General features: G+C 42.9%; 1 protein-coding gene across 1 annotated transcript; it reads left to right on the forward strand.

Annotated features, from left to right (window-relative positions):
• Positions 1-565: 565 nt before the first annotated feature.
• LOC147902870 (pentatricopeptide repeat-containing protein At2g39620-like) lies at positions 566-5774 on the forward strand. Its single transcript, XM_087373870.1, has 2 exons — positions 566-1251; positions 1423-5774. The coding sequence occupies exons 1-2, from the start codon at positions 1026-1028 to the stop codon at positions 5103-5105; spliced, it is 3909 nt and encodes a 1302-aa protein (XP_087229996.1). The 5' UTR covers positions 566-1025; the 3' UTR covers positions 5106-5774.
• Positions 5775-27167: the final 21393 nt, after the last annotated feature.

The raw sequence follows: 27167 nt of genomic DNA on the forward strand, positions 1-27167 counted from the left end.
AAGTGTTCGCGTAGTCTTCAGCGTGAGCCCTTAGGCGTTTCTGCTAGGGTTCTATGTTAGCCAACTCCTACATTTGCCAAGTGTTTCACATTGTCAACCTTTTGCTCGTGCTGCCAGCACAGTCTGATTGTGCACGTGAGACCCTCCCCCGAATCGGGTTCAGAAAGCGAATTTGCCCCCAATACCCTGTGCCAATTTTTTCTCTATGGTGGTGTTGTTCTTGCCCAAGTGTTAGTGTGTCAGAGTGTTGGCGCAGTCTTTGGCGTTGTCAACCTTTTGCTCATGCCGCCGGCACAGTCTGCTCTAAATCTCGATTGTGCGCATGAGACGCTACCTCAAATAGGGGCTGCGTCCGAGGGAGGAAAGTGCTCGGAATCCAGCTGGCGAGTCGGGACCCCCAAGTGTGATGCTCCCCTGGCCACACGTGATGCTCTCCCAAAATACCAACCGTTAACTGTCTCTTGCCTGCTGGTGCTGAGCGAAAAGCGAGGGATGAAGCTTGGCGGAACAGCTGAGGTTTTTCGTTAAGGGGACTGTGCCGGATTTCTCAGTGACCATGGATACAAGGTACCAGAATCAAGAAGTTCATAGGTGCGCAAGGTAAGCAATGTGATTTTGTGTGGATATTGCAAAGGCAACTTCGACGGCGCTTGGATTGCCTCCCACGTAGTAGCACGCATCGAAGAGCGGCAGGGAGATGCTTTGTGCCGGATCGGAATTGCACCCCTGAGAGCTTGGTCTGCTCAAGGAACAAGCCGAGTCACAGTCCTTGAGGAATCCAGTATTGTACAGAGAAGTTGGATGGAGCTCTTCGGAGCTGAGAATCCCCAACGCTGATTCCAGTTAAGGGTACAACAGAGAATGACTCAGTCGATATGGAACAGCATCGGTTGGTAATGCCTTGCTCCCGAAAGCAAGGAAGCCTTTCGCAGAAGCTAATGGATGCGATAGCCCAAACCAAATGGTAGTTCAGTCTATGAGGCCATCTCAGTTCTCATGTAATTAAGCCTCGACTTGTCCTCGTCATGATGTCGAACGTATATACAGTGGGAGGCAGGGATCCCTGTCATCCGTTTGACGCAACCGTAACGAAACCACGTAGCTCTATCGTATCTCAGGTGCATGGTCCAAGGTTTTTTCGTAGCCAAGATCCACAATCCTACTGGTTGGCAGCTCATTTGCGAAGCCCTCGCTGTCCGATGGTTCCCCCGGAGGACAGTGGAGCGGTGGTGGGGAACTGTTCGCATTCAGGTACTGCTGTCCTCAACTGTATTTATGCAACGGTCAGTTTTCCCCCACTGTTCTAATATTGTTATAAAAGTGGATAAGGAGGGCTGTCCTTATCTTTATCTATGTAAATTTGTTCTTTTTTTTGGCTAATTACTTCTGCCAATTTGTTTTCGTTGTGTTCATTCTTCGCAGGCAGGTCGGGGACCGGGCCTTTATTGAAGGAGTACTTCACAGACCCCTCACAGATGTGGGACAACCACAATCCAGGTTGGGTTAAAGACATGCTAGAGAAAAAAACCAAAGCATTCACCGGTCAGGCCCAAGACAGAAGCTGGGTGCATTGTGGCAAGGCTGGAGTAAATGTCAAGGCATCTGAAACACGAGAAATGCAAAAGAGTGGCTGGGAAACCCTCAACTTAGAGGAGGCACTCGTGTCTATGGAACAGATGCCCGAGCCACCTTCAGTTCAGAACCTTACATGTATCTTGCGTATGTGCAGAGCAAAGAAAAATCTAGCGTATACCAAGCGCTTGTATGCCTATCTGTGCAAAAATAGGCTGGAAGATCATAGATCTCTTGGGAATTACGTCGTACCAATGTTGGTGCAAGTTGGAAGCATGTGGGATGCACAGCAGGTTTTTAATAAGTTGGTTGATCGGAATGAGTATTCTTGGAGTTCGCTCATCGGGGGTTATACTGAATTTGGGGATTCAAGGCATGCCCTCGATCTCTACCAGAAAATGCAAGAGGATTTTGTACACCCCAGCAAGTACACCTTTGTCACTGTACTAAAGGCTTGTGCTAGGCTGAAAGATTCAGAAAGAGGCCGACAAATACATGCCGAGATAGCCAGAAAGGGGCTGGAAGCGGATGTTTTTGTTGGCAACATCTTGGTGGATATGTATGGCAAATGTGGCTTGCTTGCGGAAGCACAGGAAGCATTTGACAAGCTGCCGATTCAAGGTGGCGTCTCATGGAACACATTGATCTCAGGATATGCCCAGCATGGGCTTGGTGAGGAAGCGCTCAAATGTCTCAAGCAGATGCAATTGGAGGGTCTCTCTATGGATGCTGTCACAATTGTTTGCAGCTTGAAAGCTTGTGGAAGCATAGGAGCGATAGACAAGGGCCAAGAAATACACACGGAGATAGCTAGAAAGGGGCTGGAAAAAGATATTCTTGTTGGCAACATCTTGGTGGATATGTATGCCAAATGTGGCTCACTTGTGGAAGCACGGAAAGCATTTGACAAGCTGCCAGTTCGAGACAAGGTCTCGTGGACAGCACTGATTGCAGGGTATGCCGAGCAGGGGCTTAGTGAGGAAGCACTGGACTGTCTTGACCAGATGCAACTGGAGGGTCTCTCTCCAGATGCTGTCACATTTGTATGCAGCTTGAAAGCTTGTGCCAGCATAGGAGCGATAGACAAGGGCCGAGAAGTTCATGCCGAGATAGCCAGAAAGGGGATGCAAACAGATCTTTTTGTTGGCAATATCTTAGTGGATATGTATGCCAAAGCTGGCTCGCTTGTAGAAGCACGGGAAGCGTTTGACAAGCTAACAGTTCGAGACGAGGTCTCATGGAATGCATTGATTGCAGGGTATGCCGAGCAGGGGCTTGGTGAGGAAGCGCTGAACTGTGTCAAACAGATGCAACTGGAGGGTCTCTCTCTAGATGCTGTTACATTTGTTTGCAGCTTAAAAGCTTGTGGCAGCATAGGAGTGATAGAAAAGGGCCAAGAAATACATGCCGCCATAGCCAGAAAGGGGCTTGAAACAGATCTCGCTGTTGGCAACACCTTGCTGGGTATGTATGCCAAATGTGGCTTGCTTGCCGAAGCACAGGAAGTGTTTGACAAGCTGCCAGTTCAAGATGAGGTCTCGTGGAGTGCACTAATGGCAGGATATGCTGAGCATGGGCATGCTGAGCAAGCGCTGAACTGTCTCATACAGATGCAGCTGGAGGGTGTCTCTCCAAATGCTGTCACATTTATTTGCAGCCTGAAAACTTGTGGAAGCATAGGAGCGATAGAAAAGGGCCGAGAAATACATACCGAGATAGCCCGCAAGGGGCTGGAAAGAGATCTTGCTGTTGGCAGCAGCTTGGTGGATATATATGCCAAATGTGGTTCGTTGGTGGAGGCAAAGGGAGTGTTTGACAAGCTGCCAGTTCGGGACGAGGTCTCATGGAATGCACTGATCGCAGGATATGCCCAGCATGGGCTTGGTGAGCAAGTGCTGAATTGTCTCCAACACATGCAACTGGAGGGTCCATCCCCAAACGTTGTCACATTTGTTTGCAGCCTGAAAGCTTGCGGCAGTGTACAAGCGATAGACAAGGGCCAAGAAATACATGCCGAGGTTGCCAGAAAGGGGTTGGAAACAGGTCTCTTTGTTGGCAACACCTTGGTGGATATGTATGCCAAAATTGGCTCTCTTGGGAAAGCTCGGGAAGTGTTTGACAAGCTGCTAGTTCGAGATGAAGTCTCATGGAATGCACTGATCGCAGGATATGTTCAGCATGGGCTTGGTGAGGAAGCTCTGAACTGTCTTGGACAGATGCAGCTGGAGGGTCTCTCTCCACATGCTGCCACATTTGTTTGCAGCTTGAAAGCTTGTGGCAGCATAGGACTGATAGACGAGGGCCGAGAAATACACAATGAAATAGCCAGAAAGGGCCTGGAAAGTGATCTTGTGGTTGGTACCACCTTGGTGGATATGTATGCAAAATGTGGCTCGCTTGCAGAAGCACATGAAGCATTTGACAAGCTGCCAGCTCGAGACGAGGTCTCGTGGAACGCACTGATTGCAGGATATGCAGAGTATGGGCTTGGGGAGGAAGCGTTCAACTTTCTTGAACAGATGCAAGTAGAGGGTCTCTATCCAAATGCTGTCACATTTGTTTGCAGCTTGAAAGCTTGTGGCACCATAGGAATGATAGACAAGGACCATGCAGAGATAGCCAGAAAGGGGCTGGAAAGAGATCTTGCTGTTGGCAGCACCTTGGTGGACATGTATGCAAAGTGTGGTTCTCTTGCCAAAGCCCGGGAAGCATTTGACAACCTGCCAGTTCGAGACGAGGCCTTGTGGAATGCACTGATTGCAGGATATGCGGATCATGCGGTTGGTGAGGAAGCACTCAACTGTCTTGAACAAATGCAACTGGACGGTCTCTCTCCAAATGCTGTCACATTTGTTTGCAGCTTGAAAGCTTGTGGCACCATAGGAGCCATAGACAAGGCCCGTGAAATGCATGCTGAGATAGCCAGAAAGGGACTGGAAAGTGCTCTTGCTGTTGGCAATACCTTGGTGGATATATATGCAAAATGTGGCTCTCTTCTAGAAGCACGGGAAGCGTTCGATAAGTTGCTAGTTCGAGATGAGGTCTCTTGGAATGCACTGATCACAGGATATGCCCAGCATGGAGAATGCGAAATGGTTTTCCAGATGCTTGCGAGATTGAGAGAAGAGATAAAGCCAAATGGTATCACATACTCCATCGTCCTTACTCTATGCAGTCACATGGGTCTAGTGGATAAGGGCCAGAGTTACTTTGAGGCAATGAGCAGAGACTATGGCATCTCACCAACTATTGAGCACTGCAGTGGCATGGTTGACCTGTTTGGCCGTGCAGGCCAATTAGACAAGGCAATAGCGATGGTGAAGAAGATGCCTTTCCATCCTGATCTTGTTGTGTGGCTGACGATGTTGGGTGCTTGTCGAAAATGGGGTAATGTGGAGCTTGGAAGACTGGCCTTTGAACATGCAGTGCAATTGGATGAAAAGGATGGTGCATCTTATGTCTTGATGTCCAATGTCTATGCCAATGCTCACATGCAAGAGGTACAAGAGAAGGTTGAGGCAATGAGAGTCTAAAAGCTAGCATGGAAGAAGCCAAGGCAGCTGGTGGACTGACAAAAGGGGGATTTTGCGTTTGCTTTTAGTAAAGTATACTAGACATTCCCACATGAAAAAAATAGATGCAAAGCTTGAAGATCTTTCTCTCGAAATGAGGGAGGAAGGGTGGTATGTCCCTGGGTGTCATGAGACATATCCATTGATACAAATAATGTGGGTATAGGTAGAAGCTGGTCCCATCATAAAGTCACCCAAGGGACACCCATACACTGTTAGAGATGCAAACAAATGCATGTCTTCAATGAAGTGTTCTTGTGGGGACTATTGGTGCTGCTAGTGCATCCGTAGGTGCCAGTGTCCTTTGAAATTTTCTGCTAGAATTGAAGACATGACATTGGTTTTCATCCCTAACAATGTACGGGTGTCTCCTTGGCTGATTTTATTGGGGCACGTATTTAGGATGAAATTCAGTCAGTTCAGGTTGTGTTTATAGCAAGTTGCATTGTCAAGATAGTGAATCTGCTGACAAAATGTGAATATTGAGTTTCTAGAAATCAGGTCTATTCGCCAAGCCAAGTGCCCATGTCACGATCCCTGACGTATTCCTTTCCCAAAACCTTATTGGATGGTTATGGATGAATGGACACCTGTGGAGGGCTATACCTTATTCCCATGAGGCACACACCACAAGAGCTACAATCAAGAGTCACAACTCGTCTAAAGAGGCATACACTTTATGAAGACGATACTTCTATTTATGACATTGTGGTTGCACCCTTCACAAGAGGTACACACCTCTTCATGTGCATACTTTTTCATGTGTGGCTCTTCACTCTTTATATAATCATATGGTCTCGACATCCCATGCAATACAAATATTCTTGTTCTTTGCTATCGTTTTACAGTCTCCCTTTCTATTCCTAATGATATTAGGTTATTAGGATTCTTCTAGTGTTAGTAAAACTCACTCCTGAAGGAAATGCCCTCACCTCTAGCTTGCACTTTGATAGGATCTTGGCGTTTTGCGAGTTTCCGAGGTTACAAGCTTATTGACCTTGTTTTCTATGGCATAGGCCGGGGCCTATATATCCAATTGAGAAAGGAAACTCCGTGGCATCATCAAATTGATTCATGGTCCACGTCATTGGATGGATCCATTGATCTGCCATGTGATCTGAATGGTAGTCCACGTTATCACTCCATCCCTACCTGTCATTAGATTGATCAGTGTGGAAAGGGAGTAATTCAAAAACAAAGATGAAATCGACAAGAAGAGACTACTCAAAAAATACAATAACTGGACAATTACCCAACAAAACTTCATTCCATCTACATGATGGGGATGCTCCTCCTACAGCTGAGGTTGAAACAATCTGCAATTGTAAGGGTTAACTCATAAATGCACACATTTGCATCCATGCCTAAGCCCAACAAGGCAATGTGAATAAAATATAAATGCTTGCATGCTACAACCTTTTCCTTTGATATTTGACGCATGAAGTCCGAGCATGTACAAGTTAGATTGTGGTTTATGACAACTGTGTACGTAGCGCCCAAAGGATTGCTACCACAGCTCTCCAAATTGAAAGCAAAGTGGCGATTTGTAACCACAATATCCTCTTTCACCACCTTGGCATTTATAATTATTGCCCTTTAAACTATAGATACAATGCTTCTCCTTGTTATCTTTTTCCTAAGAGGAATTTCATTCCCACGATAATCTCCTCCATCTCCATGTGCGACATGCGTGGCATCCACCCTTGGAAAGACATCCAACAAATACCCCCCTTTGGTCAGTAGGTCTAAATATTTTAGGCTAAGACTTAACCCAAGTAACATGCCAATGTCCTTCAACAACCAATAGAGGCCTTGTCATCAATGGGTTGCATATACATGTATGAGTAACGCCACCCCTTCTAGTGACACTCACGTATTCAATGTCGTGTCGATTGGCTTTCCTTTAAGATTGGGTGTTTCCTTTGTTTTCTCATGTCATCAGACATAACATGCGTCCCACTTGATAAGCACATGGACTCCACCACCACATCAAGAACATTCACAAAAGCTTGCCCTCAATTGCATTTGGTCTCCCCGATGAGAGTCTCTTATTTATCTTCTCCATTTGGACATCCCCGCTCCACCAACCCTCCCTCAACTGCCTCCCCGCTCCACCCTCGTCCTTCCACCCTCCCTCCCTCTTGGCTCCCTGCCTAACCTCGCCACCCTCCCTTCCTCTTGGCTTCAACCCCCCCCCCCCCCCGCCTTTAGCCCTCCCCGTCTACACCCTCCTACAGCCCCTCCCCCACCCCTACCTACAGCCTCGTTTCATCCCCTTGGGGGTTCTCTCGTTATGAGGGGGGGTACCTGCTCCCGCTCCCTCTCCCGCTCCTGCAAAAAGACTAGGTCCTACACCGAACGCGGGTCTGCCTACGAAATGGGGAAAGGTGGCAAGGATACGAATAAAGCCACCAATAAAGACGATAACAAAGCCAAGAAACAAACACAACTGAAACTCGAAGATGTGAACACACGCTACAACTGCAGTGGACTCGGAATGGACAACAAAGAAAAGGCGGGACCCACCTCAGCCTCAACTTCAGTCGCAATTTCAGCTTCAGTTTCAGGTTCAGTCTTAGCTTCGGTCTCAGCTACATCCTCATCCTCAGCCTCAGCACCAATCTCAGCTTCAGCTTCAGCGTCAGCTCTAGTACCAGTTTCAGCTACACTTTCAGCTCCACTTGCGCCCACAGCGTCTACAGTTACAGTGACTGGCTCTGATATACCCCTACCCATGACATCGATTGCTCCACCCTCCCTTAGGATAGAGGGGTTGCCACTGACACCATCTCTTCCATGTCTCCCTTCCTCTCCTGCTACAGTTCTCTCTCCAATTATGACACCTACTTTGGAGGGGTCATACACTGTTCCGCACTACTCGACCTTCTTCTCCCCTCTACCTCTCAGTTAGCCCACGCTCCCATACCCTGCCGAGATCACCTCCATACGACTATCATCTCCATGCCGCACCCATATCACCCAGTCATCACCCAGCCTCCAGTCTCATCCTCACACTTCCAGGACACAGTCCTTTCAGTTTTCGTTGGAGCACGGACGAGCTGACCCATTAGAGGCTTGGGAGTACTGTGATGGAGGTCCAGAGCATCCGAGAGTGCGAGAGGGAGCTGTCACGCTTTGCACAGGAGCAGACACACTTCACCCAGGAGGAGGCGCGTCTCATACATGAGCAGTCTCAGGCTATCCGAGACCAGGCTAACCTTATTCAGGGGCTCAGACAGGAGATATCACAACTCCGACAGGAGGTCACTTCTATACGTACAGTCCCAGGGAGCACCTCAGTTGTGGAGGCAAAGATTGCGAGCATGCAATCTACCATCGAGGAGACATCTAGATGGGTCGACGTAGCCAAACGGGAACCTGTAACGGTAACCGTTTCAACTACTCTCCTAGAGCAGCACAAAGAGCTAGCAAGGCTCTCAACATCAGGGTACGTGGGATTCTCCGCACTGAGGCTACACCGATGGCAGATGTGTAGGCCTTCGTGTGACCACTACCCTAGGGGCGACTGAGCACAGGATTGAGAGAGCATGGCATGTTGGGAGGGACCCCAACCGAGAGCAACCCCTTATCATACGGTTCCATGACGCCCAAGCACGACTTTTGGCTTTACGTCGTATGTCAGCCTTATGAGACCAGCCAGCGATCTCCATGGATGAGGACCTCACTCCACTACAGGTTGAGGAGAGGCATTTTCTGTTGCAGTAGCTGGATCAGGCCCGCAAGGAGGGGAAGTGGGCAGTAGTACAAGATGGACGACTCCTTACAAGCGCCTGTTGGGCACCCACCTCTCCTCCCGCATAGGGAGGCGGGGTCTATGAGACCCAGACATCCGAGACCCTATCCTGTACCATCTAGAACTGTAATGGTACCTTATGGTCAGAACCAAGGAACTTCTCGAAATCCTATACAGGTCACAACATAGTCTTTTACACCAGTAGTCAGTGAGTATACATGGGAGTCTGCCTTCAGAGATGAGACGAGGGATACAGGAGGGGTTCGAGGGTCAGGAGGAGTTGTAGTCCTTTACAGATCCACACTTTTGGGGGCCATCTTAGTGGAGCACAGAGATCCACACTCCAAGATAGTCGGGATTTGTTTATTGTAGTTTGCTACTTCTCCCCCGAGACCTCCCGCTTTGCCAGAGATATTCAAGGGGAGGATGAGACATCACCATTTGCTGCTCTTTATCAATCCATTGTTGACTTCTCTAGCCATGGGGAAGTCCTCCTAGTTGGGGACTTCAAACGCGAGGACAGGCGCTTGTTAGACCACTCCTCGACTTCAGAGATGTCTTCTCCAAGTTCACAATCTCCACATTGACACCTTCATTGCATGTAGATAAATTTGCTTTCCATTTTGCACTCTTACTTGCAAGCACAATCCTTGAGATGATCATGTTTTGGCTAAAAGAATGCTTCATGATCAATTACTTACCATTTGTCAAAGATACACACCTCGGTGCACTTGACATTGAATTGCACTTACACAATAGTGAAGTTTGAGTGAAACCATCTCTAGATCAAAGAAAGCATGCTAAAGTGGTCTTGTGCACAATCATGAAGGACGCATCATTAGCCTCAATAACAGGTTCTTTTCTCCATCGATGAGTTTTGGATGGAAAATGAAGGATAGGGAAATAATGTTTTCCATATATAAAGACATCTCGTGGGTCTTCAAAGACATAAGCCATTTGAATTGGAATAGTTAGTTGCAACTTAGAGTAACAAAGGCTTGATTAAAGTCAACATGTGTTTGGCCATAGATTTAAGGAAGCTGATACTAACAAATTTGTTGAACCAGTTCTCTCTCTCTCTCTCTCTCTCTCTCTCTCTCTCTCTCTCTCTCTCTCTCTCTCTCTCTCTCTCTCTCTCTCTCTCTCTCTCTCTCTCTCTCTCTCTCTCTCTCTCTTTTCTATATCTCCTTAAGCTCCTTGCTGAATTGCTATAAAAATGACAATATTTGACAATACGAATCCTCTAGCATCTTCTTCGACAGTGGCAAGCCTTGCACTCATACTCATGTCATTGACCTCGTGTACATGTGGGAACTGTGTCATTATATAATATAATATAATCTCTCTCTCTCTCTCTCTCTCTCTCTCTCTCTCTCTCTCTCTCATAGGTCTCCGAAAAGAAATATAATAATTAAGGAGACTAGTCTCATGAACTTGCCATGTGGAGTGATGTATGTATGTATACACATACATAATACATATCCCTATACCTATAGTTATTCCTCTACCTATACCTCTACCTTAAAAGAAATAAAAATTATAAATACATATGCATATACATATATCTATACCTATGGATCTCTCTCTCTCTCTCTCTCTCTCTCTCTCTCTCTCTCTCTCTCTCTCTCTCTCTCTCTCTCTCACACACACACACACACACACACCAAGATAAAAAATTAAATGACATACCAGGATATTACTAACTTCAAATTGGTATGCAAAAAGAAATGTGGAGAATGCAATGTGACTACAAAAGGCCACGATCGAGTATGTGTCATGGGGTGTGAAGGATCAGACTCCACCCTATGAAAAATTGCAAAGTTCTATAAACTTTCATGCTTACTGAGTAGCCGATTGTTTCTTTGTTTTTTGTTTCACACTCACCCACCCACTCACACACCCGTGGTCCACTACGAGGGGCATGTCTACCTAGGATCTACATTGCGAGACAACAAGGAGTCATCTGTTAGGATTTGAAAAAGGTCATTGTCGTACTACGCTATCGCACCAACAATTCATAGCCAATTGGTGGTGCAATGAATCATGGGGGCACATTAGCTAATGTGTTGATGGCTATAAATAGCATGCATCCAATGCTACATTGATGCCTAACCTCCATCCCCTTATGGTAGTTTCCTCTCCCATCTTTAGCTATTTCCTTCACACTCTCAGCCATTTCATAAGTCGGCTTTAGTTCAATATGCCTCTAGTCGATGCTCTGAGCATCATCCTGTGTTGGAAAAGTCTCACTACACAGAGTGTGGCAACATACCAGTCAAGATTTTTAATTTTTTTACAATGTTGCCAAGCTCTAGCTAGGGGTCAAACTCACACATGCTCACATACCCACCCACCTGAACCACCAAGCTAAGGCCCCATCGGCACTATACTAGGTGAGAAAGTTGAGAATTGAATGAGATCAACTTTCGACTTACCACTCCCCCACACCACCACATTGTTGTTCCAAAACTCCATCATCATTCCACAACTCTATCGAATGACTGGTTCTTAGTAAAGGTCATCAAAACGATGGGTTACTACTTTCTCGTCCCAATATTTCTCGACCATTTGGGTCTCTCTCTCTCTCTCTCTCTCTCTCTCTCTCTCACACACACACACACACACACACACATAGAATATCTAACATTAACTAAATGTTTCTCAACCTCTGTGATCTCACAATCACTCTTTCTCTCATGCAAAGTATATATTTGTGCTTTCATATTAGATAAGAGAAGAAAACAAGTCCTTGTGATTGAGTAGACCCTCAAGTCAAACTTGGGTGATGAATGCCTACTCTTGTTATCCCTCTCTAGAGGCATGTTTCAATAGGTTTTCTTTTAATTGGAGGAAAAAGAGCACTACTGCTAGTGATCGAGCAAACTTGTATGTTGGCATGATGGTCACCTCAGGTGCTAAATGCTTGCCCTCTCTCCCCTCCATCTTGATGTTTATTTCTTTGAATTTGCTGTAAAACTTCCTGGTCATCTTTGCTCCTTGTGATCGACCAGACCATCAACTCGATTCCTTTTAATCTCTCTCGTCATGTGGCTCTCCCTTTACAGATTGAGCTTGGAGTGCTGCACAAAAATGTTGCAGAAGATAGAGAGTCTAGATGTCAGAATTGTATTTTGATTTGAACTACCACAATGGACTATGTTGGGAGAAAATGTAGGAGAAGGTTTCAATTCACATGTTTTATGTTTTTTTTTACTTAACTCAATATGTGTACTATGTTCTTGAGATGATTACATCTTTCCTAAGAGAATGTTTAATGGTGATCAATTGCTTCCCATTTGTAAAAGATATCACCTCACATAGAATGGGTGCACTTGACATTGTTGCACTTACATGATAGTGAAGTTTTGGTTAAACCATCTCCAAATCAAAGAAGCATGCTAAAGTGGTCTTGTGCACAATCATGAATGTACCTAATTAACAAGTTCTTTTCTCCATCAAAGAAACTAATATGGTGCACTGAAAATGCAAGGAGTAGTCCCATGATGCATCATGAGTTTTTGGATGGCAAATGAAGGATAAGGAGATAACGTTTTCCCTATATAAAGACATCTTATGGATCTTCAAAAACGTGAGCCATTTGAATTCAAATAGTTAGGTGCAACTTAGAGTAACAAAGGACCGCTTAAAGGCAACATGTGTGTGGCTACAATTCATAGCTAATTATTTCTTTTTTTTTTTGTTTCCACACTCACCTACCCACTCACACCCATGATCCACTACGAGGGGCAACAAGAAGTCATCTGTTAGGATTCGTATAAGGGGAATCACTTAGGTGGGAAAACACCCTACCCTTGAACTGCTGCTAATCACCTATTGTTGTACTATGTTACCGCACCCATAATTCATAGACAATTGTTGGTGCAATGAATCATGGGGACATAGTAATTAATGTGTTGATGGCTATAATTGGCATGCATCCAATGTTGCATTGATGTCTAACCTCTGTCCTCCCTCCGACTTATGGCAGTTTCCTCTCCCACCTTTGGCTATTTCCTTCACACTCTCAACCATTTCATCTCTCTCTCTCTCTCTCTCTCTCTCTCTCTCTCTCTCTCTCTCTCTCTCTCAAATGTATATCTTTTTTATTTCATATCAAGTACGAGAAGAAAATAAGTCCTTGTGATTGAGTAGACCTTGAAGTCTAACTTGGGTGATGAATGCCTACTCTTTTTATCCCTCTCTTGAGGCATGTTTCAACATATTTGATTTTGATGGGAGAAAAAAGAGCAATGTTGCTAGTGACCAAGCTGACCCTTATGCTAGCATAACAGTCACCTCAGGTGCTAAGTTCTCACACTCTCTCCCCTCTATCTCGATGTCTATTTCTTTACATTTGGTGTAAAACTTCCCACGCATTGCTGCTCCTTGTGATCAATGAGACACTCATGCTTTCAATATCTCTCTTCATTCGGCTCTCCCTTTGCAAATTGAGCTTGGAGTGCTACATAAAGATGTCGTAGAAGATGGAGAAGTCTAAATGTCAGAATTGGATTTGGATTTGGATTAACCCAATGGATTATGTTGGGAGGAAATATAGGAGAAGATTTTAATTCACATGTTCTATGCTTTTTTTATACTTATACTATGTTCTATGTTTTTCTAAACAATATGTGTACTATGTTTCAGGTTTGCATATTTCAAGTTCAAGATTTTGCATTAGAGATTTCAATTTGAGTTTCATGATTCTAGGTTCTATGATTTAGGTTTAATAATCCAAGTTTAAAGATTGTGAGATTGAGATTTCAATTTGAGATCTTGAATCGAGATTGTGGTTCAAGGTTCTTGGGATTAGTTTGAAATCGTTTTCGAGCTTGTAATTCGTAAATTGTGGCCAGGGTTTGAGATTCCAAGTTTAACGATCCTAATTCCTCATACACCTCCTTGTCTAGGGGAGGGATGGGATCATTGTTACGTCAGCCATAATCCCAGAATCTGTCTAGTGTGGTTATGGTGAAGCAGGAAACCAGAGGGCTCGATAGTGCTTGCATCAATACAGAGTTCATAAGTAAGGCCTGAATGGGCATAGAGACTCTAAGGTCAAAATGGACACATGGCACTCAAGAGAACACCATGTGGTAAGCACTAGGCTAGGAGGGAGGATTCCAGAAGGAACTGAAAAAGGAAGTAAGTTCATGTGACTCTCAGGAATCCGTGGCTAGGTGGTCTAGCGAGTAGAGGCCCTCTTGTTCAGGTAGCGTGCATTGGTATCAGAGCCAGAATTGATGAACAACTGATGCTGAAGTACTGATAGCCAAAAAATGGGTGGTTGCACGCTTTGCGAAGCAAAAGTTAATGGCAATGGTCATGCATATAGGAAGAAGAATCCACGAATTGGCACGACAGCAAGCATTACAGGTCTGAGCGATGGCGCAGCCTTTGATTATTTTTAGAACCACAGTGGGACGCGGGAGCATTTACTACTGGTATCGTTGTATGTGCGGCTGCACAACATTTGAATAAAAGCATAAGCAGATTCAGAGCTCTAGCCTTGAAGGTCCAACACCAACTCCAAACTCAGAGAGAATCGAGACTCCAAAGATTCACTGGAGACAAGTTTTAATGGATGCTCCAAGCCCAAGGTTGGGGGCTTCAAAGTTTAGCTTGGAGCATAAATGCATAGTCAGCTGCCTTCACACAGTACACTCAGTGTGTGCACTACCTACGTAGTGTCTATGAGCATGGAATAACTACACTCATTAGCTGGAGTGATGGCGTAGAGGTTCTGTCTGTAGAGTTTTCGATGCTGAGGTTTCGTCTGTAGAGCTTTCGACGCTCGAGGTTCCATCTGTAGAACTATAGAGATACAGAGGATGTCGCCACGCCATACAAAGGTTTTAAAACCTTTATAGAAGCCACATCATTCGAGATCTCCCATAGCAAAAGCCACGTCATTTAAGGTCTCCCATAGTCTTTTTAACCCCTCTAATCCTCTATATCTTTAAAGAAAATCCTAAGGTCCATATCATTCCTTTAGCCTCACCAAATTAAAGAAGAAGATCGAGGCAAGGATTTTGAGACCGAAGAAAGCACAAGAGGTTGGAGTTAAAAGAAGATTTTAGGGATCGAGTTCAAGGAAAGCGAAGGCAAGATCAACAATCAAAGAAAGCAAGACGACTTTCAAGACGAATCCAATGCCTCGAACAAATACTAGGAAAGTGGGCATCACATTTTTCTATCTGATATAAAGCGCTTTGCTTTACATTTTCTAGAAAATATATATTTTTAAAATGACAACTCCAAAAAGGGATGGTATGATTAGGGAGGCCGAGGAAAGGGTAGAAAGGGAAAAGCAATAGCTAGAGAGGAAATACATGAGGAGGTACAAACTGAAACTCAAGAGGATAATGTAGAAATGGAGGATATTGATGATGGTGTTTATGGAATTCCGTATGCGGAATTCACTAAACTTGAAACTCGAATGCAAAATATAGAAATACAGTTAGGAGTTATCAGTGAAACATTAAAAACCCTAACTGAAGCTATAACTAAGATAGCCAATTCTCAATCGGTATCTATTACTGAAAAATCACCTTTTCCTCCTAATCAAGTTGAGAGGTCTACCTCTCGACTTAGAGAAACCTCGAACATCCTTAAGGACTTAAAACCGCCAATTTTCGATGGGGAAGAAAAGGAGCATAATAAAGATGCGATTAATACGTTCTTGCAAAAATGGCAAGACTTTCATCGACTCAGGAATACACCTCCTAAAAATCAAGTCGTGGAAGCAAGTCTTTCCCTTGGAAATAAAGCCTATAAATGGTGGATGAGCCTCAGGGAGAGTGATAAAATTCCTAGATATTGGACTGAGTTTGAACAAGCCTTCCTGAAAGAGTTTTTATCGGAAAATGAATTAGAAAGAGCATGGGAGATTTGGGACAATTGCACTATGGGAAAAAACACTCTAGTCCTATACATAGCGAATTATAGGGAGGCAGTCCTTAAGCTAAAGGGAATTGATGAATTCCAAAAGATAAGGGGTTTTGTGAGAGGTCTCAAAGACACTTATAAGGTTGAGGTGAAAAGAAATTCTCCAAAAACCTTTGAGGAAGCCATTAAGTATGCCCAAATATATGATGATATGACAAGGAAATTCAGAATTGGAACTTCGGATCAAATAGGTTTTGTTCCAAAGTTCAATAAATTTTCCAATTTGAAAAGGAAGGGGCACTTTAAGAAGGAGGTTCCTCAGGCACCACCTAAGAAACCTCAAACACAAAATTATCCTCTCTTGAAGAAAGAGGATTATGAAAGGGCCAGGCAAGAAAATCTTTGCTTCAAATGTCTGGGCAAAGACCATGCAGCTCGGAACTGTCCTAAAAGTAAACCAACGGGAGCAAAAGCCCCAAATAGACCTCCACAAAAACAAGTGCATGTGGTGCAAGTGTTATCGCTTAATGGTACTGAAAAGTACACTGAGGTAGAGGTCTATCATGAGGATAGCACCCACATGTGTTGTCTATCATCGGCAATGTGGCAGCCCACCTTTGGTCCTCATGATTTAATGAGGATGCATAGAAAAATTAAGGGGCAAAGAGTAAGAGTGATGGTCGATGATAGTGCAGCACATAATTTCTTAAACTACTCGTTAGTTAAGAAATTAAAATTGCCTGAGAGTCCCAGTGCCCATAAATATGTGGTCTCTTTGGCAAAGGCAGTGATAAAAAAGTTTGGGACACCATGATATATGGTGTAGAGATGGATATTCAAGGCTATCAGGATGCCTTGGATTTCCAAATCATGCATCTCGACCGAACAGATGTAGTGCTTGGTCGAGAATGGCTATATAGTCTTGCGCATAGCTTACAGAGGAGTTATCTTAATAACTCCATTATGTTTGAAAAAGAGGGTAGAGTCTTTCAGATTCAAGGAGAACATGATGTGCCTAACTCTCCTCTTATTTGTTTGATGAAATTGGAATGACTACTACACCAAGAAGAATGCGAGGTATATCTTTGTGAACTTACTTTTATTGGTGATTTTATGTCTTCTGCATCGGAAAGAAGTAATGTTGTTTTTTGAAATGTTAAAAAGCATAAATCTTGTTTCAAAGATTTGATGTTTGAATTTAAAGATGTTTTTTCATCTGATTTACTTGATGGTTTACCTCCTGAGAGAGAAGTAGATCATAAAATAGATTTAATTCCTGGATCTACCCCTGTTTGTAAACCCCCATATAGGCTTAGTCAAATGGAGGAGCATGAGGTCGAAAGACAGTTAACGGAATATCTTAAAAAGGGCCAAATCCAAACAAGTAGTTCACTTCACCTTGGTCTGCACCAGTTTTATTGGTAAAGAAAAAAGATGGTACTATGCGTTTATGCAATGCGTTTATGCATAGATTACTGAGCACTAAATAAAATCACCATAAAAAATAAGTATCATATGCCTCACATTGATGAGCTCTTTGATCAATTGCAAGGGGCAAAATACTTTACTAAAATTGATTTAAGATCATAATATCATCAAGTATGAATTAGGGAAGAAGATGTCCCTACGACATCATTTCGTACTAGGTATGGGCATTATCAATTTAAAGTAATGCCATTTGGATTAACAAATGCTCCAGCAACTTTCATGACACTTATGAATAGTGTCTTAAGGCCATATCTAGGGAAATTTGCTGTAGTATTTCTAGACGATATCCTTATTTATAGTAAAACTAGAAAAAAACATTTGGAACATTTGCAAAAAGTGTTCCAACTGCTCAGAGATAATTCACTCTTTGCAAAAGAATCTAAATGTGAATTCTTTGCAAAAGAAGTGAAATACTTGGGACATATAATATCCCAAGAAGGGGTTCGTATGGACACTGACAAAGTAAGGGCCATATTGGAATGGCCACATCCTACAAATCTAGAAGAATTACAGATATTCTTAGGTTTGTCAGGATTCTATAGAAGATTCAAGATTATGCTAATATTGTTGTTTAGATAACAAACCAGCTTAAGGGGAAGGGAAGCACCTTCATATGGGATGAACCTCAAAAGAGAAGTTTTGAAAAATTAAAGGTAGCTATAGCGGCAGCTCCTATCTTAAAAGTAGTGGATCCCAATGAACCATTCGTGGTTGAGACAGATGCCAGTGATTTTCCTATTGGGGCAGTACTTATACAAAAAGGTCGACCAGTAGCTTTTGAAAGCAAAAAGCTAGATCATGCCCAACGGAATTACTCGGCATATGAGAAGGAACTATATGCTATAGTCTATGCTTTAAAGAAGTGGAGGCACTATTTATATGGTGCAAAATTTGAGATCATCTTTGATCAAGAAAGCATTAAATGGATTTGTAATCAGCCAGAGCTTAAAGGTAGAAAAGCCAGATGGGCCGAGTTAATGCAATAGTTTGATATACAATTGACATATAGGAAAGGGAAGTTTAATGTGGTAGCAGACTCTCTTAGCCGAATGCCAATTGTTAATGAATTGAGTTTTACTCAATTTCAGATGACTTCCTAGAGTTCTTAAAAGGGAAATGTGAATTTGATCCTCACTTCTCTGAAATATGGAAAGCAATTAAAAACAGGGATTCAACTAATCAAGAGGCTTTCACTGAGGAGTCGCATGGAAATGGCGACACACCACAGGTTGGTGATAAAGGACTCAAGTGGAGAAAATATACCATTGAAGATGGCTACCTACTCTACAAGGGCAGAGTATGTGTCTCGGATGATAATGACATTAGGCGCCAAATCTTTTTTGAATGTCATGATAGTCCAAGTGTTGGACTCTTGGGAATTCAAAAGACATATGTACTTCTGAAAAGACAATTCTTTTGGCCTGGAATAGGTAAGGACGTCCAAGATTATGTATTGAAGTGCCAAAAATGCCAGGTCACTAAGGCTGAACGCCTTAAGGTAGAGGTCTCCTACACCCATTGGAGATTCCATCTGGCAAATGGGAAAGTATCTCCATGGATTTCATTGTGGGACTACCTAGGACACAGAGGGGGCACAACTCTGTGTGGGTAATTGTGGATCGGTTCACCAAGATGGCTCATTTTGTTCGTGTCAGTGAAGATGTTAAAACTCCAGAATTAGCTAGGCTATTTGTGGAGCATATCTATAGACTGTATGGGCTACCCGCCAGTATTGTTAGTGACCGAGATAGCAAATTTAACAGCCATTTTTGGAGGGCTGTGTTTAAGAGGTTGGAAACTTCATTGAATATGAGCACCGTGGATCATCCACAGAGTGATGGTCAAACTGAAAGGGTCAATCAAATCATTGAGGATACGCTTCGAGCATATGTAAATAAACGGCAAACTAATTGGGAACAGTATTTGCCCATATTAGAATTTGCATATAACAGTGCCAAACATTTAGCTACACGTTTTAGTCCATTCATGATGATGTATGGATTTCAACCTAGAGCCCCAATGACAGTGGGACTTGAAAAAGAGAAGGTTCAAGCGGCCAAAGACTTTCTTGAGGATATGAATCAAATGCTTAAGTTAGCTAAAGATAGCATAAGAAGAGCTCAAGATAGAGCACGAAGTTATGCAAACCCCCACCCTAGAAAGTTGGAGTTTGAAGTAAATGAGAAAGTCTACCTTAAGGTACCTGAATCTTCAGAATCTCTAAAAACAAGTAAATGTCCAAAGTTGTCTCCTAGGTATTGTGGACCATTCACAATACTTAAGAGGATTAGAGAACTTGCTTACAAATTAGCGTTACCTGAGGGATGTAGAGTACATCCAATTTTTCATGTTAGTAGGCTAAAAAGAAAATTAGGAGATGATGATAATCTCATTGGAAATGAAGTCCTAGTTGAACTTATTGAACCCGCATATTTACCACATGAATCAGAAAAAATTTTAGATACACAAGAAAAAAGAACACAACATACTATATGGAAAGAATGTCTGGTTAAGTGGAAAGATAGATCTGAAGAAAGTTCAACATGGGAAAAGGTAAGCAGTCTCTAGAGGAGGTTTCCCAATTTTGTTTTCGAGGACGTAAACAATTCTTAAGGGGAAGGGAATGTTACGTCAGCCATAATCCCAGAATCGTCTAGTGTGGTTATGGTGAAGCAGGAAACCAGAGGGCTCGATAGTGCTTGCATCAATACTGAGTGCATAAGTAAGGCCTAAATGGGCATAGAGACTCTAAGGTCAAAATGGACACATGGCACTCAAGAGAACACCATGTGGCAAGCACTAGGCTAGGAGGGAGGATTCCAAAAGGAACAGAAAAAGGAAGTAAGTTCATGTGAGACTCAGGAATCCATGGCTGGGTGGTCTAACGAGCAGAGGCCCTCTTGTTCAGGTAGCGTGACAATCATGATTTTGGGTTTGGGTTCAAGGTTCTTGGATATAAATTTTAGTTCAAGATTTTGGGTTTGGTTCAGGGATGGAGATGTTGGGTTGGTGATTCTGGATTTAGGACTCCACACTCCATGATTTTGATTTTGGTTTTGAGTTCCACCGTGTTTGATACTCTTAAAGATTTTGAGTCTAGTGGTTCTAAGTTTGAGTTTTGGGGTTTTGGTTTCTTGTAGTGTCCGAGTGTTGTATTCTCTCAACTTTGAGTTTAGTGGTTATTTGGATTTGGGTCTAGTGGTCTCAATTTTAAGTCTTTTGCTTCAAGTGGTTTAGGGTTCTTATGAGGTATTGTGTGGCTATCATTCATTCTATGCCATGTTGAATCCTTGTTTGAATGAAGAAGGCCCTTTTGAACCCTAACCCAGAAGTGCCACGCAACATCCTCTTCATATTTTCTATCAATCTACTCAAAAGGACTTACAAGTCCCACAGGACCTTGATTTATAGGTTTGGATAGGTTGGCTTTTTTCACAGCATCATGTAGTTTTTAGTTTATAATCACTCTTCTTAAAGATGCCATGGAGGACCTCGTTACACTTTTTTTAAAGAAGCATTCCTCATAAATGCACTACCTAGCAATGTTCTCTCTCTCCATGTTGAAGCACTCTATAAGCTGGTATTATGAGCCCAATTATGAGCATCCTAGTGGCCTAGCAGTCCCTCACATTAGTGTAAGGGTCTTAATGCTTGTTCTCAATCACACTTTCTTGAGGTCTATTTCTTTTTATTCATCTCAAAAGAAGACAAGAAGTCTCTACTATCTGACTGAGCATAATCTCATGCTAGCATGAGGGTCAACTTGGGTATAACGTGCCCTCTCTCTCTCTCTCTCTCTCTCTCTCTCTCTCTCTCTCTCTCTCTCTCTCACCCCCAAAATTTCTTCCATCAATTGTATGTGCTTTCCTTGTCATGATGCATAGTTTTGACACTTTATTATCTTACATAGGAATAGTTTTATCTGACTCATGAAGAAAAGAGGAATGGAGGATTAATTATAGCAATTTTTCATCATCGACTTCCCCATAGGGTCAGATGATTGGGATGTGGAGTCCATTTGAGATACTCTGTAAGAACAAATTGTTCACCTTAAGATACTTTTGTTGGGGAGTAGAGGGGATGAACTAAAAAGTGCTCACATGGAGCAAAATAGTATGGATGATGTGATTTAGATGACATTGAGGAAGAAGTGGGAGGGCCTATAGAAAATATGGAAAAGGATATTTAGGAGATTAAAAAAGAAAGTAGAAGATGGATGACAAGGAGGTTGATCTGATGATTGTGTCACTCAACATGGAAATAGTCTTAAAAATGCTTGCTAGATGGGAGGATTCTTCCCACCACAAAGGCATGCCTCCAATGATCCCCTTGTGTAGGATTTCACACATGAGAGTGTTTGGAAAATATCCTCCTAGGAGAATACCCTCAAGAAAGAATTAATAGAGGATGGATATTTGGATGTGAAGGGCTCATTAGTGTTATTGACTATTGGCAAGTGTAAATGGAAGTCCAATTTTTGTAACGTATGAAATGAGACCCACTTGGGATCCAATATGGGTCCAAAAAAGTGACTCTTAGGCATTGTTGAAGCTGAATTCGAACTAAATGCACTTCTTTGGTAGAATGACTCTATGTTGGAGTGGGAATCATAGGGTTGTAGCATGGATGGAAGAAATTTGTGAGCACTTCTGTTATGATTCCAAAAGTCAGTAAAATGTTTCTATGTTGGGATGCTAGACATTCATGACCACTTTTGGTATTATCCAAGATATTGTGTTAGCACATGAGCTCCTTTTATTGTGGTACCATATTTTGATTGCATGCCATTCTCATTATGAATCAACAAGTGGGTGGAAATGTAGCGCTTTCATTTTCTAAATTAACTAAAAATTACTCATTGTTGGTTAAGGTGCCTTTGTTGTTTGTAGATTTACTGAAGAGGACATGATAAATACAAAGTCAAAGGACATATTCTACTTAGATTTTAAGCTTGATGAGAGAAATGTTACATTTTTTGAGAAGAAGTTCACATAGGGAGTTGGACTAGGTTTAAATATGGAGATAAAAGAAATGAAGGAAACTAATAAACAAACCCCTTGGTACCATGCAATACTTTTTGGCATGGGTTATGTCCAAGGTTAGTAGCTCAAGATCATGGGAAGTTGATATAAGATTTCTTGTTTGCTATGTCATTCTTGAAGCAACACCTAAGATTGTATGTTAGGATGACATTGGTTGTGAGATGGAGGAGGTTGAAAGGAAGTGGGAAAGTACATTGGATACAAAATAGTCATTGGTAGATATGCAATGCAAATTCAAGAGAAAATAGAGCACTTAAATGCTGACATTATTTGCTATTGTCAATCCAAAGCATTGTCATGATAGCTGGTCTAGACTAATCACTATGAAGACAAACATATGATAGGAGTTTCTATTTTGTTGTGGGAAAGGAAAATCATGTGCAATTGTTGTTATTCCAAATAGAGTGAAATGGAAGGCCTTGAACTTCCATTGTTGTAGATCATTTATGATGAGGACACAATACTCTATTCTTCAAGGGGACAAATTATGTAGGATTTGTGTTGGGATCAGAGTGTTCTATGAGCACATTATTTTAGAAGTACAAAGCACTCTCTCAGGTTACTTGTCATCTATGAGTACATTATTTTAGAAGTACAAACCACTCTCTCGGGTTACTTAGAAGAAGAAATAGAGATGCAAGTACCTCCCTTGGTGCCCAAGGCGAGTGAACCCAAAAATTATGTCCTAAAAGAAGCTTACCAGACTTGGAACAATCCCTGACATCCAATTTGTGTTCTTGAATAATCAGAAAATCCATGGAACCCCCAGTAACACCTGGATGAAGTTGGTTACGAATCAGCTGCCTATGGTGGTGGTGAGGTACACCCCCGAGGCCTTGAACATTCCAACTGACAAACCTCATCTACGAGAGGAGGAGGCTGGCTGGAAGATCCTACCCAACCTGGTAGTGGAGAAAACCCTCTCCTATGAAAAGTTCCTCCTATCAAGAGGAGGGAAGTCAACTGGGGATAGCACACCCACACCTATTGAGGGGGAAACTCTATCCACGGATGTCTAAAAGATGTGTTCCCTGAGCGTAGAGGGTACAAATTCCTCCTCAGCCTCAAACTTAGCCAAATCTGCTAAAGTTGAAAATGAATTCCTATGAAGTACCTTTGGCGCACGAGTGCGAAGGAGCCCTGTGGAAGGAGTGGAACCAATAACCCCCTTACCTCTATCAGGTGTAGACAGCCATGCAAGAGAAGGAGAGGGGTGCTGCAATTACTCGGCATGGTGCTGAATGACCTCGGCATGAATTCGCATGACCTCGGCCACAACTTTGGCATCATTCTCAAGTAAGGCAGGGGTCTCTAGTGAAAGGTTCTCCCTAGGTGAGCGCTCCCACATATAAACACGTGAAGGCATAGGAGCTGTCTCATCTGCACATGGAACCAAGATAGGGATGTCTCCTGCCTAAATAGACGGGTCTACGGCCCCATCAATGGTAGCCTGAGGTGGAACTAGCTCCCCAACTCTGATAGGCACCCAATAGGGAAAGACCAAAACAAAATGTGTTGACTGTTCTGTCTATGCTGTAGAAGTACCAAGACAAGAGGCTGATGGTCCTAGCTATGAAGTCAAAGGTCTAGAAGTGCGTGAAGTGGTAGCAGCTGGTCGTGAGGAAGGTCCACGTTAGGTGAAGCTATGAGGTGCACCAGTGGGTCTTTTAGGTCTTTTCTTCTTTCTTTTCCCTGGGCAATCTCTGGCAAAGTGCCCAAGGGTCCTGCAAATCCTACGCTGATCCTATCTCCCTGCAATCTCAACTCTCTATATGAAGAAGGAGACATCTGGATGCTAAAGCATAATGTGGTCATCTAAGATGTTAGGGTCAAAGATAATGACCCTAACACATGGTACCCCATCGGACCTAACTGCCTCTACTGCTGAAGAAGGCATCTCAGGGAGAGGGGGGATCTCAGTAACCACCCCAAAGGTGAATCCAATAGAATGTAGAAGTTAATGGTACACCTAAGGAAGGTTGGGAAATCTGATGAAGAGTGATGTCATCCAGTTGCCCTCCTTAACAAGATCAAACTCCTATGAAAAAGGGGTCAAAAAAATCCTCCTAGAGGTCAGTGCTAACGGGCTAGCCTGAAGCACTGTACCTACTACGTCTGAGGAGTCAAAAACAATTTAGAAGAAACCTCACCCAAGTAGACGAACATCTGTGAGGTGTCCTACGAGGTCTAGGTATAGCGACGAGCATCCATTCTCTGGCCTGTATCCTGCAAGGTTGGGACCCATGGATGCAAGCAAAGAGCAATGTCAAGTTCTCTTGCTCTATATCTTTTTTGAGCTGTTGCAACTCGTCTTTTGAAAAGGTGATGGTTTTTGCAATCGGTGGAAGCAGGCGAGGATTAGTTGAAGGCAGAGCCATCGTCAATCAGGGTGGAAAGGCCGACTCAAACACAAATGAGCTCCGTTCGATTGAAAAAATGCTTAGGATAAAGAAAAGGATAAGGGCGAGATGGAGAAGAGGAAGAAGGCAGAGGGGGGGGAAGGCTGAACAGGAGAGAATTAGGGGGGGGAATGGAAGGGAGGAGAGGGGATGAAGGAGGAGGGGAGGGGAGAAGCAGAGAGGCTGAAGGGGTGGGAGAGGACAGGAGGGAGCAGGGGGAAGGGGGGGCATGGGAGGGGGGAGGAGATAGGGATTGTGGGGGTAGAGATTAAGGATGGAGGTAGGGGCTAGGGTGGTAGAGAGAAGGGGCAAGGATAGGGGTTAGGGTGGCAAGGGGAAAAGGTGGGAGTAGAGGGCGGGGGAGAGGGTTGAGGGAGCAAGGGGAGAGGGTGGGGGAGAGGTCTTAGAGAGTGGGGGGAATGGGTGGGGGTAGAGGGTGAAGGAGAGGGTTGAGAGAGCAGGGAAGAGAGGTAGGTGAGGAGAGCTGAGAGAGCGGAGGGAAAGGGCAGGGGTAGAGGGCGGGGGAGAGGGCTGAGGGAGCGGGGGAAGGGGCTGAGGGAGGGAGGAAAGGAGAGGCTGAGGGAGGAGGGAGAGGTGACACATAGAGGGGAGGAGAGGGGGCAACTACCTCACCGCCACTGTAGGCAGTTGATTCGTAACCAACTTCATTCAGGTGTTACTGGGGATCCCATAAATACTCTGATGATTCAAGAACACAAATTGGATGTTAGGGATCATTCCAAGTCAAGTAACTCCCCTTGGTGATTGGACACGGGATCATAGTCCCTTCTAGAGCTCAATGGATTATACTTTTATTGGTGGGCATAAGGTTGGTCTTTTAAATGTAAGTTTAAATGTCAATCTCATGTAATTATTAAATGTAATTTAAGTGTAATGTTGTGCTACATCTTTTATTGTAAATATATAGCTAGGTGAAGTCCTTGGTCTCCTAACACGCATATTAGAGAACAAGGAAAATCCTGATGTAGCATCTTTGGATATGCTTGATCTTAAATTTCCTTTTGCAATCAGGTATATGCAAACCTATGAAATTCATCACCGACAAAAATGAAGACATGGTTAGGACTGTTAGACAGTCATTGGTGGATCGTCATCACACAAGCAGTTATAGTGTAAAATTCTATTATGCCATAGCATTTTGAACTATGTCCAGCTTTGTATCATAGGTTTTTGAACTACTACTATAAGGTCTTTCTTGACACCAAGATTGTATCATAGGTTTTTAAACCACTACTATAAGGTGTTTCTTGACACGATATGGCTTTGAGATTTTCTTGTACTTGGATCCCTCAGTTATATCATAAAATTCTTTCACAAATGTGATGCACTCTTTTTCTAATGTACTTTAGTTTTAATAACATGTCAAGTCAGAGTTCCTAATTTGAATTCAGATTGGTTTAAGAAAATCATTACATTAGCTTCTTTTTTCATTATTGGTTCTGAAACATTGATTTTCTTTAGCTTACTTGTTTCATGTTATTTGTTCTGAAACATTGATTTTCTTTAGTGTACTTTTTTCATGTTATTTGTTTTGAAACATTGATTTTCTTTAAACTTTCCACCCAAAAAGTATCAATTTTAATCCAAAAGTTACCTTATTTTTTTAATGTTATTTGTTATGAAACACTGGTTTTCTTTAGAATTTGAATCCAAAATTATCAATTTTAATCCAAAAGTACTTACAAAATTGAATTTGGAGAGTGCCTAGTCCAAAATTAATGAAAGTAGTGTTTACAGCCATAAATATTATGGAACCCAACTCCTTCATGCATATTTCTTATGAAAACCATAATGCCATATGTACATTACAACCATAAATGTTATAGAAAGAACCAAACCCAACCATCTTCATGCACTTTACTCAATAAGGCTGATATATAGAGGGATTTTATGGATCCAAAAATGGGAAGAAATCATAGAGCAATAAAGAAATTCTTGTGCCACACAACCACCATGACCAAGGACGTAGTATTTTTTATGACAATCTCAACAAGAACATCAAAAGCAGTGATCATAAGCCTGTCAGTACTACATTTTTTGTGGAACACGTTATTCAAAACTGATTGATCGTAGACACATGCCAACAACAACATTATCATTCTCTATGGAAATACAATGGTGACCTAAGTCTTCACAAATCCTTGCCATCCCAAAGCAACCTACAAAGACATCGATGATGCAATCACTAGGGTCTATAAATGTCTCGATTATCCATCTACAAGAAGTAGTAAAAGAGCTCAGAGGATGTTTGACAATCCATATTTGTTGTCCTTAAAGAACTATAATTACACCCATATATTCAATTTCTTCATGTATAGGGTCTTACTCGTGCAAGCAATTTGATCTTTCTGCCTCTCCTCATAAGTAAGTTGATGCAACTTGTGTCCGATTTGCAACATGTTTACGGCCGCACTCATGCAACACTAACATC

This window comes from Dipteris shenzhenensis, chromosome 4 (genome assembly GCF_047967505.1).
Source record: "Dipteris shenzhenensis isolate YYH24624 ecotype China chromosome 4, Dip_SZ_1.0, whole genome shotgun sequence".
Taxonomy (NCBI): Eukaryota; Viridiplantae; Streptophyta; class Polypodiopsida; order Gleicheniales; family Dipteridaceae; genus Dipteris; species Dipteris shenzhenensis.

Bases quoted from the DNA above. Each gene is read 5' to 3' on its own strand.
- LOC147902870 (XM_087373870.1), top strand. From the start codon at position 1,026: ATGATGTCGAACGTATATACAGTGGGAGGCAGGGATCCCTGTCATCCG. The intron at 1,252-1,422 runs GTACTGCTGTCC...CATTCTTCGCAG, and splicing joins GGGGAACTGTTCGCATTCAG to GCAGGTCGGGGACCGGGCCT.